Consider the following 14315-nt stretch of genomic DNA (forward strand, 5'->3'; position numbering starts at 1 on the left):
AAGGAAATGTTGGACTCAGTTATCTCAAGGAACTGAAGGTTTATTAAAGTGAAACACTTTGAGCTCTTTGGAATAAAGGTGATATTGATGTGTGACTTTCTTAATACACTAGGAAAGTTTGCTCAAAACTTTTTTAGTTGTTTAGCTTCTTTTCATAGATGCCACCTTGGGTCCTGAAGAGAAAGAGTACTGTTTGCATGGTAACAAACACACACTGCAAGTCACAATAAAATAAGTCTCCTTTATTCTGTACTCAGTGAACAAGCTATAATCTGAGAGAATGTTGATTTTTACTTTGCAGCCATTGGACTTGCTAGAGTCCCTTCCCACTTTGGAGTTAAATATCCCTGCAGCTTCCTTTCTGCCCTCAAAGTCAGGAACTATGGCTACTGTGTGCAAAGGCCTACCATCTAGGAAAGTGATTGGTAAGCAAATCAGAGAAGAGGATGTCCTGTGACAGCATCAGGTGGCCCTGTGGGAATGGTGGGTGAAATATACACAGGGTGCTAATGATGGAAAGACAACCCTAAGCAAAAGCCTAGCAAAGACAAAATGATCTGGAGCATGATAGCCTTGCTAGGAATAGACAGTTCACAAGGGCACAGAGCAGTGGGAAGGGGAGGCAACGAGGATGATAACACACGCAGGTGGCGATCTAATGACCAGAGCCCTGAGAGGGAACCCTACTTCAGGAATGGCCTGTAGTGTTCTGGTGGATGTCCTGTGTGGCTCTGCCCTTCAGGTTCTGCCTGCATGACAGAAGCTTGGCTGTGGCCACTGTCCTTGGGGGTGAAGGAGGATTTTCCCCTAGACACAATATTCTGCCAAGCTGAGGGAGCTCAATGTTATTAATGGTTGTCAAGGAAATTCTTAGTTAAGGACCAATGAGAGGAAGCCATAAAATGAGATATTTGATTGGACCAGATGCTTACTAGACACCTGCCAATTTCCAATCCTACTGGGAGGACTATGGCATTTTTGAAGGAGGGAAAATGCAAACTGAGCCCTGAGGTCAACTCGTCCACATTTCATCTGTCATCTTCTCAACTTACTCTTCCTGTGGGACACTTGGAATAAGGAGGCTGACCTTGATGGCCTGTCTCTCCTCTGTTCCCCAATAGGTCAGCTAGTGGGTGGCGGGGTCTCTGGCAGAGGAATGTGCACAGAACAGTTGAGGGACTTCCCAAGAGGTGTTTTGACATAAATCAGTATCTGAGAGGCACAGGACCTAGGCATTGGACTTTAGCTGTGTTTCCCGAAGATGGACATTTTGCTTGCATTGTCTGGTGCCCCCCAAGCTGGTTATGGGCAGCTCTCAGGCTCTAGGAACCACTCTGTGAGGCTCACTCAGAGTCCACCATGTTGTCCAAGGCATGCTGGGAGCGCCTCTGATTCCTGGACAACACACACAAGTATACGAGATATGTCAGACACAGCAAGGCCACTGCTGCAAAGAAGGCGAGGGTGCCCACGAAGGCAGATGGCTTGATAGGCAGGCGGATGAGGGGGCTTTCGGCTGGGATCTGGTTGGTCAGGCTGAGCATGTAGCCAAGAGACCAGGCTATGCTGCTGTTCCCCACCTGTGGAGTAGAGGAGATGGCTCAGTTCTCAGGACTGGGCTTGAGGCACAGATTATATCCCCAGGACACACCACGGTCACCCTCCTGAGACACCCCCAGGAACTGTGGCCTAAGGAGGTCAACAGACTTGCCTAAGTTCAGAAACTGCAGAGACTGGTCTAGAACTCTGGTCATCATGACCACAAAGGCTTGAGTGCCAAACCTCCCACACTGCAGAGAACTAATCCTCACAGCCTCATCACAGCCGGCGTGAAGAGGGCACAGTTAACAGCAGTGGAAATTTTTCGATCACTGGGTACATTAGAGTCTACAGCTAAAGAAAGAGGTGATGCATGTTTTACCAAACCCAGGACCAGTTTCTAGGAAAAGAAGGTCAGTCTAAGTGGGAAGCAGACTGTGTCAGTTCCATCTGGTTGTTCCATCAATTTTTGCTTGCATGGTTTTAGGTCATTTTTGAGATGTATAAACGTTTCACATTTGTAATCTTCCATCCGCTCTCTCTCACTGCGGTGTCTTCTCTTGTTGCAGAGCACAGACTCGAAGGTGCACAGGCTCAGTAGTTGTGGTGCGTGGATTTAGTTGCTCCCTGGCATGTGGAATCTTCCCAGACCAGGGATTGAACCCATGTCCCCTGCAGTGGCAGGTGGATTCTCATCTACTGAGCCACCGAGGAAATCCCCCACATATTTGGGATATAAATCTTTGTTTGGCAAATCTCCTGAAGTCTTTTTATATCCTCACATTTGAATACTGATTTGACTGATATTAAATTCTTTATAAATAAAAGAAAGGAACTTGAAACCTAGAATTATGTATCCCCCCAAATTGGTATTTAATGGAAAATCATAATGTGCTTTTCTGGTAATTAGATTAATTAGAAACAAAGCTTGGAGAGTACATGCCACCAGCAGTCCTTATCTGTCTCCAGACATCCTTATTTTTTATGGCTGACTCAATTTTATCTATGTAAAACAGTCACAAGCCTAATACTGGATGTTGCTTGCTTTAATCTAATTACTGCTGAAGCTCATATTGTACAGACTGACTCCAGACATACTTCAGGCTTTACATCTGCTATTCCTGAAATGAGAAAACCCTCCAAGAACCTGGGGAACAGAGTGCTGGATCAACACAACAGCAAGGCTGAGTCCTGAAAGCAAAGTACAGAGGCGCCTCACCAGTTGGCTGTCATTCCAGAGTCAGACCATTCTGGACACTTGAAAGTGAATACAGTGACCTCAGACTCATTCCAAGATCAAATCCTTACTTAACGGCTGCTAACTTAATCCCTGTGCTCTAAAGAATAGATCTCCCTCTGACATCTGTGTAAAGTGGAGATCAGTTAGTTACTATCCTCTTAACAAAATTGTATTTGAAGCTTCTTGTCAGGATAAAAAGTTTCAGTTCCTTAACATATTTATGGATTCACGCAACAATATTTACCAAGAGCCTTCTATGTTCTCAGCCGTGTGTGAGTGCTAGGAATGTGAGGATGATCAAGCAAGTCCTGTCCCCACAGAGCTCAGAGTCCACAGTTCTTGACTTCCTCAGCTCACATAGAAGGTTTCTTCTATGTGAAAGCTACCCCCACAGAGCTCAGAGTCCACAGTTCTTGGCTTCCTCAGCTCACATAGAAGGTTTCACATAGAAGGAAGACCACTTCCTCTAAATTCTCCATTATCTCTTCTCATAAGCTCACCAGGGATCAAGCCTCATTGGCTCCCATTCAGCAAGTTTAAATCCCCAATTCCCACTTATCTCCTACATTTCTTTCACACACGTACAACCAAACATCTATTTTTGGGAGGAAGAAGAGGAAAACAATTTGTGCTTTGACTTACTTCCTTTTTAAAATGTATTTGGGGCCAGCTCTCCTCGGTGAATTTGTATCCACTTACAAGCAAATGGTAGATATAGTGGGCCGAGAAGCAGTAGGAGCGTGCATACTGCTCATCAAACTGAGGCAGCAGCAGTGGGAGCTGAAGGCAAGTTCAAAACAGGGAGGAGGCAGGTTTTAAAATGCGCATTTCAGAACAGCTTAGGTCACAGTTATATTTTAAAGAATCTTATCAGAGAATTTAATCATTAAAATTACTATAAAATAATACAATGACAAAAAATCTGTTTATTTGTTTCATTTTTTAGATTCCACATATACGTGATAAAGTACAGTATCTGTCTTCCTCCATCTGACTTATTTCACTAAGCATAATACCCTCCAGGTCCACTCATGTTGCTAAAAATGGCACAATTTCATTCTTCTTAATGGCTGAGTGATATTCCATTGTATATATACACCACATCTCCTATATTAAAAAAAAAATCCCTTTACAACATAACCGAGTGGTAAAGAATGCGCCTGCCAATGCAGGAGACATAACAGATGCAGGTTTGATCCCTGGGTTGGGAAGATCCCCTGGAGAAGGAAATGGCAACCCACTCCAGTATTCTTGCCTGGAGAATCCCATGGCTAGAGGAGCCTGGACAGTTCATAGGGTCACAAAGAGTTGGACTGAAGCGACTTAGCACGCATACAATATCATGGAACAGCAATCGTAAGTTTATAGAGTGCTTGTTACATGCCAGACACTGTTACAAACATTGTGCCCATGTACAGAACATTTAATCTAATTACTGCTGTAATCTAATCACAACACAGCTGTGAGCTGGGGTTCCTTATTAATCTTACAGATGTGGTGAAGGAGAACAGCATAAAAGTCAGATTCAGAACATACATACACACACGTACACACACACAGAGGCACAAATGAAATCTGCTCTGCTATACTGTTTTGTACCAATATGGGTCCTTTTTCTTTAAATACTGACCTGATTCCAATTCTTTGAGCAGAAATTCCAGGTGCTCAAGTTGAAGGCGTGCAGAGAAAAGCTACCTGAAAGGTTGAAAGCATTGGCTGTATAGTAGAATCCTGCAAAAGCCTGTAAGGAAGTTGTACAGAAGGAAATCATTTCTCAGAATGCGATATAATGAAGGTTTCAGGGCAGGGAATAAGAAAGCGGGAAACACCTCAGCAGAGGAAAGACAGGAAGGTGAGAAATAATCAGTAGGGGGAAAAGGAATCTCTGTTGTTTTGCTCTTACCACAAATGACCCTTTAACTCTTGGCTGATACACCCCATCAAAGGAACAAGCTTCGTGATCATGGCAAGCGCTGAAGTTGAATAGGGAAGCCACCTTTTCCCTACACAGTGATGGGTCCCCGGTTCCTTCAAAAGTGATGGTGTTGTTGGGATTATATCTTTCAGGTCTCAGGTCCTCTGTACACAGGCTGCCAAACACCTGTGCCTCAGTGAAGGTGGTGATGTAATTCTGAGGGTAACAAGGGTTGGTGAGCGTGGTTTCAGTGGTATAATCCTGTAGGTAAAGAGTAAGATGTTAGAAATCACTCTTGTGGAGGTCCAAGTACTTTCCTTTTGCAAGTCCTCACTGTTGTTCCCCTCCAGTGCCAAGAGAGAAATGGAAAAAAGGCCATTATACGTGCGGTGGAAGGGGAGTCCCAGGTTGCCTAAATAACTCTACTTGGGGAGGGGGGATTATCACCCTGCACCAGGCACAATACCAGGCTGTGCTCCAGCACTTAGCACAGCTGCATGAAGCAGGGTTTATGAACTACATTTGGATGAGAAAGCAAGATATGTTTAGGTTAATCGACCATTTTGAAGAGCATGTTATCTATCCATCTAAAAATAACAATTAAAAAGGTACAAATAAACGTATTGTGAAAATTAAGGCTCATTCCCACCCACTTTATCCACCCAGCTTCCCTCCCTGGAAGTAACCACTGTTGCCAGTTATAGTGCATTCTGACAGAGGTTCTGTGTATACTTCTTCTATGCATGTGTGATTACATTTTCTTTTCCCCTCGTTTTCTTTCTTTAAATTTTAAATCATAAATGGCAGTGCTCTATACACACTGTTCTGTCCCTTGCATTTCTTACTTAAGAATATATCTTTGATATTTTCCTTTCATTGTCCATGTACGAGTGACCTCTTCTTTTTACACTAGCTTCTTTCATGCTAGCTACCTAGAACTCCACTGTACAAATAAACTGTACTTTATTTAGGGAATCCCATCTAGAGGAAAATTTAGCTGGTTTCCAATCACGTGCCATTATAAAACAATGATGTAATAAATACCCTGTTACATAGAAATCTTCCATCTGTTTGTAATTTATTTGGTGTTAAGATTGTGGTAGGGATTTGATTTTACTTTCTCCAGATGATTATCTAGTCTTCTATCTATAGCGAAAAATGTTCCCTTTATTTAATGCTAAATTCCAAAATGTGTTTGGTTCAATTTATGGGCTCTCTTTTCCAAGGAATTGGATTTGAACTCTGTGTAATTTCAAAGCTACTAAAATGTATTTTAATCCTCTACAGTATAATCTTGGCTCAGAAAACACTTAGCTCAGCTCTCTTATTTTACTGCTGAGGAACCTGAGGTACACATCAAAATAATGTAATCATTTAATGAAAGGCAGTCGTAGGATTCTATGCAGAATCCTACAAAAGTCCAACACTCATCTGATATGAGTGTCCTACAGAAAGATCTTAATATGACGGTGGAGGCAGCAAATGGGCCCCTTCTGCTTCAGTGGTGTGAAAAAGTCTATGGTGTTCAAAAGTTGTTATGTCTCATTTGTAACATATCACGTCATGGTCACCCTATGGCTGAAATAATCATTGAAAGAAAAAAAAATAAAACCAACAACTAATCATTTAGTTTCCCCCTCCAAATCTGACTTATACTTTTTTAATAATTAAAATAAGTCATTTCTGGCCTGGCTTGGAGAAGAAGCAAAATAATGTAAATTATTTTTGGCTAGAAGAAGCTTGCTGCTGCTGCTGCTAAGTCGCTTCAGTCGTGTCTGACTCTGTGTGACCCCATAGACAGTGGCCCACCAGGCTCCCCCGTCCCTGGGATTCTCCAGGCAAGAACACTGGAGTGGGTTGCCATTTCCTTCTCCAATGCATGAAAGGGAAAAGTGAAAGTGAAGTCGCTCAGTCGTGTCCGACTCTTCACGACCCCATGGTCTGCAGCCTACCAGGCTCCTCCGTCCATGGGATTTTCCAGGCAAGAGTACTGGAGTGGGGTGCCATTGCCTTTTCCAAGAAGAAGCTTAGTAAAGATTAATTCAGTTCTCTTTTTGGATCATGAATTATTTGTTAGAGCATTCCTGAAATGTAACTTGCCAATGTGCCAAGTTACTTAGTCCCTCAACATTTAATAAATCTTCCCTGAATTTAGTCTTTGCAGGGCATTATCATGAAAGGGTCATGTACTTCCTTTGTAACTACACGACCAACATAGTTTTTCTTTTTAAATAATGTGTTTGGAATACTGCCTGTGCTTGTGCTCAGTTGCTCAGTCATGTTCGACCCTTTGCAACCCCCATGGACTGTAGCTGGCCTGGCTCCTCCATCCATGGGATTTTCCAGGCAAGAATACTGGAGTGGGTTGTCATTTCCTCCTCTAGAGGATCTTCCCAACCCAGAGATCAAACCTGTGTCTCTTACGTCTCTTGCATTGGCAGGCGGGTTCTTTACCACTAGCACCACTTGGCAAGCCCATATATATACCATATGAAGCCAAATTTGTAAATACACATATTCTTGCATTAAAAAGAACTGGAATAAAATGCAATAATATGTTGATGATGGTAATTCCAAGTTTTGTTGTTTATTATTTATATTCTTTATGTCTGTATTTTCTCTCCGCCCCGCCCCCCACCCCCCCACCGAATATGGGTTACTTTAAAACCAGAAGAAAAAAATCTTACTTAACAAGGAAGAGAAAGTGAATGCATGTCCCTAATGTCTAACATGCTATCAGAGTGAGACTTGAGCCTTGGGGTCACTGGAGACCCCTTAATTAAGAAAATAATTTGCAAAGTATATATTGGTAGCTCAGATGGTAAAGAATTTGCCTGCAATGCATGAGACCTGAGTTCGATTCCTGGATCAGAAAGACCCCCTGGAGTAGGAAATGGCAACCCATTCCAATATTCTTGCCAGGAGGATTCCATGGACAGAGGAGTCTTGCAGGCTACAGTCCATGGGGTTGCAAAGAGTTGGCCACAACTGATTGACACTTTGACTTTTCATGTATCTAGGTGTCACTCTCACCACACTCTGTAGCCCTTTATATTTCAGTCCAGGAACTGAGACCTGGACTGGAAGCAATTACTCAGGCAGCGTTCATGATGCAATAGGCTTTGGGAACCTTTAAGCTGAGGTTTGGCAACACGTCTTTGGAACATGAAAAATTGGCTAGGCAGGTCGGGACATGCATTTGTGGGTGATCCTCATCACACCTGGATCCTGCCCCACACATGAGTCAGAAGGCTTAGAGGGCAAAGCCACTCTCTCAGGCATCCACATGTTACCAGGCAAGTTGATGATGCCCCCTGTCCCTGTGAGTTGACTATATACAGTGAGAAGCAGGGGTGTCCCACCTCTGCCCCCAGACCTGGGCTCACACCTTGAGACCTGCATTCTCAAGTTCAAATGAGACCTCACCCAGGTGGAGTATTCACTTCTCTACTGTAGACTGTTAGGTACATAGACAGTCATTCTTTAATAAATCTCGTAGGAGTGTGCACAAATATACATACACACACCCTCATGGCCAGCCAAATTTAAGAGATTAGCTTCTCAAACCTAGATTCACCCTGGGAAAAGGGTGATTTCCCCTGCCTCCCTTCTCCCATCTGAAGTCCAGAGGAGCCCTGCCCTCCCTGACTCACCCTGCACCCCTTCTAGGGCCAGAGCTAGAGGAAGGGGCCTTAAGTATTGCTAGAAATAAAAGGAGAGAGAAAAGAGGAGCCCAGTTAGAGAGGGTTGACTAAGCTCCCTGCGGGGTTTGGTTTGGCCGAGTGGGGGTGTGTATTTAGGAGTCTGGCCTGGGCACCAAGTCTCCTGAGCCATGGAGAAGTAGCTCAGGGCTGCCTGCAGGGCCCCTGCTCTGTCTTCCCCAGGAGTGCCCAGCCCCTCCCCAAAATACATGTGGCATACATGTGTGCTGGGGCTCCAGCCTTTCCTGTGAGGCTGAAAGAGAAGTTTTGGGAAGAGGGCCAGACCTGGAGGGTGAATTCTCACAATCCACCCTGCATGAATACTCAGTAAATGCAGGGATCTGAAGATGTGAGTTCTACTGATGACTCTTTGTAAACCAATCCAATTTTTCTACAGCTAGTGGCTGGGAAATACTGCTTCCTTCCTCATGACAAGAGTAAGCTGCAGTGGTGGGGGTTAACCTACTGATGCTGTGTCCACTACATTCAGAGGCTGACTCAGCCCCTGTGCCCTGCCCCAGGTCCCCTCAGAAGTCAGGATCTGTGGCCTCCAGTTGGCCTCATGCCCTTCCAGGAGATCAAGATTCCTTCCCTTCATTCTCCTTTCATCTTCATCGTCCCTTTTCAGCCATGGTCGAGGTGGATGTCCCCTGAGCACTGGAGTTTGGGGCCCAGGGTCACATCCATGGTGCTAGTGCTCTCGCTGCCACAAACAGTACTCATGTCAACTTTATATTAGTGACAGCCTAACTGATGTCTGAAGTAGCCATACCGTATAAATTACTGATCAATGTGATGGAGTTTGGTTGCTCTAAGATCCCACCATATAAAGCACATTAAAATCCGCCTAATACAGGCTCATCTAAAAGAAGCCTGAGCCTGGGGAGGTCCTCTACCCTCTCTGTTGTCAGCAAGCATTTCTCCTGTGACCAGGTTTATTATTTTGTCTGCACTCAGGGGAGTCTCTGCAATCTCCAGCTTCTTTAGCTACTAGTTTAAAGCAGTTTGTGTCCGTAAAGGGATCCCAAGTCCTGAATCATTTATAAAACCTCTGGGGCTCTGGAATTGCCCCGGACTTCTGACTCAAATACACTGGAAATGGTCAACGTATCAGAGAGAGAGAGAGAAAGAGAGAGAGAAAGAGAATGCTTGGACCCCTACAAGTTAACAGGAAAATGCTGCTGTTTCCATCCACCTTCTAATTGGAATGGAAAGGACAGACCCCAGAAGGCAAGGCATCTTCCCCTCAGCCAAGACCCCCGAGGGAACACCTGTCGCCCCGTGGCTCAGGTACCTGAAGGAGGGTTGCCAGAAACCTCTTCTCAGCCTCGTTCCGGCCATAGCACTGGAAGCTGTGTGTGTACAGCGTGTATTCGTAGCCATACAGGGTCACCTTCATGATGTCACTGGTGTTCAGCCCCACCTTCTCTTCTGCTGCGAAGGATATTTGGGTGGAGGCACCACCCAAATCCAGGGCCCCTGTGGTCTCCTTTCCACTCGGATGCACCCACATATGCCACAGGCTCTTCTACACAGTTGGAAAAAGAAACAAGAAAAAAGACCAAAGGTGCCATCTCTGATTGGCCAGGGTTCATCACCCAGGATCCATCTCCTATTGCTAAGAAGTATGACACGGGGTGCATTCAGGGCCAAATCTCTCCTTTGTTTCATGGGTGGTGAACTCAAATGCTTTCAGGGACTGGACAGGCAACATAAATGAGTGAGTAGATTAGGTGTACACAACCGGGAATGGTGAGGACTGTGGCCATCTGGGGAATGCATGAGATATAGACTCTGTTCCAGTTGGTTGTTGGCATGCAGGAATGTGAGTCTGCTGTGACCAGCTCTTCCAACTTTTGGGGAGTGAGGGAGTCCAGAAGAGGCTAGAATCATGGATATCTACGGGAATTTCCAAAATATTAACTAAATTAATTAACTAAAAATATATTCAAGGGAGAAGAAAACAGGTCTTAGGCTGGACATGGTAGGTACCCTCAGTTTATACCCTCTGTGACACGGTGATTATCTTTCTGAGTCAGCTTTCCTCTGCACCAAAGGAGCAGGGAGTGTGGAGACCGGAGTGTGAGACCTGAGGACACAGAGTGAGTAGGAAGAAGGCCGCGTGAGGGCTTTGTAAATTCCTGACGGCTACAGGGCTTCTTGGAAGTGTCATTCTCTAGTTGTATTTCAAAAGACTCATGGCCTACTGCAAGATTTAGATCCTCCCTCCCTCCTCAAATTTCTTGTTGGTTGGTAAAATGATATTCCCCTCCCCCATGCATTTGTCTTACTTAGTATCCAAGGCTTTGTCCCAGCTATACATGTCTTTTCTTGGCTATTGTATCACTGCTGTTTCCCTAAAGAAATGACGCAGGACAGATGGCCCTGTCAGCATGCACCTCTGCTTAAGCTACCAACCCCAGGGGACAGAATAAACAGCAAGATTAAAAACCATGCATTTGTTTTCACACACCTCCAGGAAATTTCCCATTAAATAGTTGGCTGTAATCCATCCATATATCCCTTCCTCTTGCCCAGAAATGATTTGAGCATCCCTAAAATCAAAGGGCTGAGACTTGAAGTAGTTTTCAATGCTCTCAAGGACTTCATTAGCTGCTGTTTCGTTTTGCAACCTATGCAAGGCACAGAACACAAAAGGCTGAGTGCCCAGACAACAATCTTAAAATAACCTCCCCACTCCCTCAGGCAGGGACCGTTTTCCAGATGTAGGTAAGATACAGGAACCCCCTCTGCAAATTGAAGCTTCCCAGGCGACCATGAAGGCAGGCTGCACTTGTTACCTGTCAAACTGCCAAGCAGGGAAATAGCTACCAGTAAAAATATCACTTGTCCTCTCCTCCCTTACCTGTTTCTATTCTGCTGTCTAGCAACCAGCTAAAGAGCCTCCTACTCAATCACTGTTGCTCTGTCTCAGATCAGCAGAAGAAAGGAGATTAGTGAAGGCATAGGAGTAGCGTAAGTATTCACTTGGGGCACTATACAAAGAAACCCTCATCAGGCCAGAAGGATGGGGAGCTTAGGAGGGAGGTGGAAAGGAAGAGGGGTTTTTCGCTGTCCCCGCTTTGCTTTTTGGGAGGGCTTTGGCATGAGGGGATATGATGGCCATCATGGCTGCCACGGAATTGAAATCCTTTAGTGTGCTGACCCATGGAGGAGTGGTGACGTAGCATTCATATCACCCGTGACATCGTGTATTTGTATCATTTATCTGTGCCATTTTATGGAAGAAGGCTCGCTTGGGATACTCTTTTCCCTTTCATCAGGGTTAAAGAAATTCGGGGGGCACTGGCTCACTCTCGGCTAAAGAAGAAGAAAGAGCAATGCTACAAGCTGAAGTCCATTCCAGTTCAGTAGCAATTTATCACTGCTTGGAAAATAATGAATAATTTTCTTAGTTTAATTAGTTCTCATCCCAGAGACTCAAATGATTGTTTTTTCTATATTTGACTTTTCTTGCAATTAAAATATCAACTAGTTCCTCAGAAGAAATGGATCACCATCAGGAAGTTGTGAAAGAGTTCACAAAGAAGTGTCAATATCTATTCAAATGTAACATTCACCTTCTGGCTAAGGGGAAGACTTTCTATTTCATGTTTCTTTTTTCATGGCTATAAATCACAGAGCCTTGAATGATTTCTCACTGAGAGGACTGGGAGAAGAAAGCAACCAAGACAAAGTTGACAAAGTTGAGTTCTTTGCTTCCATTAGAAAGAAAAGACAGAAGGAAGGGATTTCTATATCATTTCTATTTCAGGGAAACACAGCAATCTTGAAAACACACTGCAGAATCCAAGAGTAAGGAAAGAAACCTGACTTCCTTCCACATTCTACTTGATCAACCAGGACATAGGAATAGAAAAAAACGAGAGAAAAACTACAGGGAAAAGGCTCAATCCAACTGAAAGTGCTTCATGATCTTTTTGATTTATCATCTGAAAGCGACTCTGTTTGTTCCCTTGAAGTTTCTGCATGTGGTGAAGAAAATACATGTAATTTTACATTCCTAGGATCATAGACAAAGTGACTTTGCAACCAAATGAGTGTCATCATTTGGGGAGAAAGCCTTATTTTCAAAGTTTAGGGCAGCATCTGCCCTTTAATTTCGGTAGTTTTAAGTTTGATGGGTTTTTAAAAAACTGTTTTTCTTTTATTTCAAGGTCAAGGAAATATTATCATGGAGAAAAAAAATGAGAAAGGACATTCAAAAACAATACAATGGGGCTAAAAGTCATGGCTGAAAATTTAGAAGGAACTGCTTAATTGAATGAAATGTTTATTTTTTATAGTAACTCCAAAGGCCTTGGGGCGAGGAGCAGAATTCCCATTATTTGAAAGCAGATATTTTGGTGACATTTTGTATGTGGATAGAAGCTAAATAGCTTAGTAGTATAGTGGCTTACATTTAGTGGAACTGGTTGTGCACAGGTATTAAAATTGTTATTTAGTCGCTCAGTTGTGTTCTACTCTTTTATGACCCAATGGACTGTAGCCTGCCATGCTCCTCTGTCTGTGGAATTTCCCAGGCAAGAACACTGGAGGGGGTTACTATGCCCTTCTCCAGGGGACCTCCCCAGATCAGGGATCAAACCTGAGTCTCCCCACTGGCAGGCCGATTCTTTACCACTGAGCCACCAGGGAAATCCCTGATGGTCAAAAACAGTTTCTACTTTTCAAGAAAACTAGAGGTACATCCCATGACTAGATTTCATGTTACTTTCCTTTTTTTTCAGAGTTCTCAATAAAATCACCATGGGGAAGGGAATCAAATATAGAATTGTTTCTTTCTGAGTATTAAGACTAAAAGTTTCCCAACTTTTAAAGCCTAAATTTATGGCAGAATATGGGATTATTTCCCAGAAATACAGTTATATTCTTGGAAAGGTTCAACACATTCCTGGCTGTGTTGGTCCAACGGGCTCCTCTGTGCCATTCGAGCTCTCACCTCAGTAATCGCATCCCAGCTGTGGCCCCCAGGTAAACGCAGGTGGATCCATGGAGACTGACTGGAATGTGCCCCTTGACTTTTTGCATGCAATCCTCAAAGGCTTTGGGGGCATCTTGGGGGTTTTCCGCATAGTTGGAGATCCCAGAGCCTGAAGAGCAAGCATTCATCACTTCTTAGCATTCCCAGGAACCAACAAGAGCCATACAACTTTTAAATAATGCAAATCAGCTCTGGAAATTAATGGGTTTTTGTAGGGGATTGAAAACAGTGTATGTGCTAAGTTCCACGTGGCCACATAGATGAGTCAATTCCCAAAATGTAGAAGGAAAGAATTACAAAGGTGAAAAAAAATGAGCTGAGACCTGCTTTGAAAAAAGGTTCTCATTACGGAAATTTCAAATATAAATAAAAGTAGAGAGAAGAGTACAACAAACCCATGCACCCATCTTCCAGTTTTAACAGTGATCAATCTTGCCCCATCTGCACTCTCCCAGTCTCTCCTCATGAAGCAAACTGCAGACATGGTATCATTTCATTCTATAAATATTTCAGTATATATCATTAAAAGATAAGACGTCTTTTAAAGAAACATAACCATAGTCTCATTAGTCTATCTAAAAGTTTAAAAAATAATCACTTAATATAATTAAATATCTAATTAAGATTCACATTTCCTCCATATTCACATTTTTTCTCTCCCTCTACCTCTCTCTAATTTGTTTGAATTAGGGCCCCAATAAATTCCATCCATTATAATTGGTTGCCATGTCATTTAAGTCTCCTTTAATATATAGATTCTGCCCTCTCTTTCTAATTTTTCTTTGTAATTAAACACTTTTTCCCTTGCAATTTCATTTGTCCTATAGTTTCCTAAAGTCTAGAATTTGCTAACCGCATCTCCATGGTTCATTTAATATGTTATTTGGTTTCAGTGTTTTCTATAAATTGGTAACT

General features: G+C 43.3%; 1 protein-coding gene across 4 annotated transcripts in view; it reads right to left on the reverse strand.

The window, feature by feature from the left end:
- Nucleotides 1-221: 221 nt before the first annotated feature.
- Nucleotides 222-14315, reverse strand: part of ENTPD3 (ectonucleoside triphosphate diphosphohydrolase 3) — a 34473-nt gene continuing 20379 nt past the window's right edge. For 2 of the 4 annotated variants that reach the window (XM_027523234.1, XM_027523235.1), the window contains 7 exons: nucleotides 13359-13509; nucleotides 10869-11028; nucleotides 9690-9923; nucleotides 4683-4955; nucleotides 4410-4520; nucleotides 3422-3559; nucleotides 222-1580 (listed from right to left, as the gene is read on the reverse strand). In XM_027523234.1, coding sequence (XP_027379035.1) covers nucleotides 1344-1580; nucleotides 3422-3559; nucleotides 4410-4520; nucleotides 4683-4955; nucleotides 9690-9923; nucleotides 10869-11028; nucleotides 13359-13509 — 1304 coding nt within the window. In that variant the 3' untranslated portion in view covers nucleotides 222-1343. Of the gene's footprint in view, nucleotides 1581-3421; nucleotides 3560-3685; nucleotides 3887-4409; nucleotides 4521-4682; nucleotides 4956-9689; nucleotides 9924-10868; nucleotides 11029-13358; nucleotides 13510-14315 lie in introns of those variants that run through there. The other 2 variants (XM_027523236.1, XM_027523237.1) reach the window with 2 other exon arrangements.

This window comes from Bos indicus x Bos taurus, chromosome 22, assembly GCF_003369695.1.
Source record: "Bos indicus x Bos taurus breed Angus x Brahman F1 hybrid chromosome 22, Bos_hybrid_MaternalHap_v2.0, whole genome shotgun sequence".
In the NCBI taxonomy this organism is placed as follows: domain Eukaryota; kingdom Metazoa; phylum Chordata; class Mammalia; order Artiodactyla; family Bovidae; genus Bos; species Bos indicus x Bos taurus.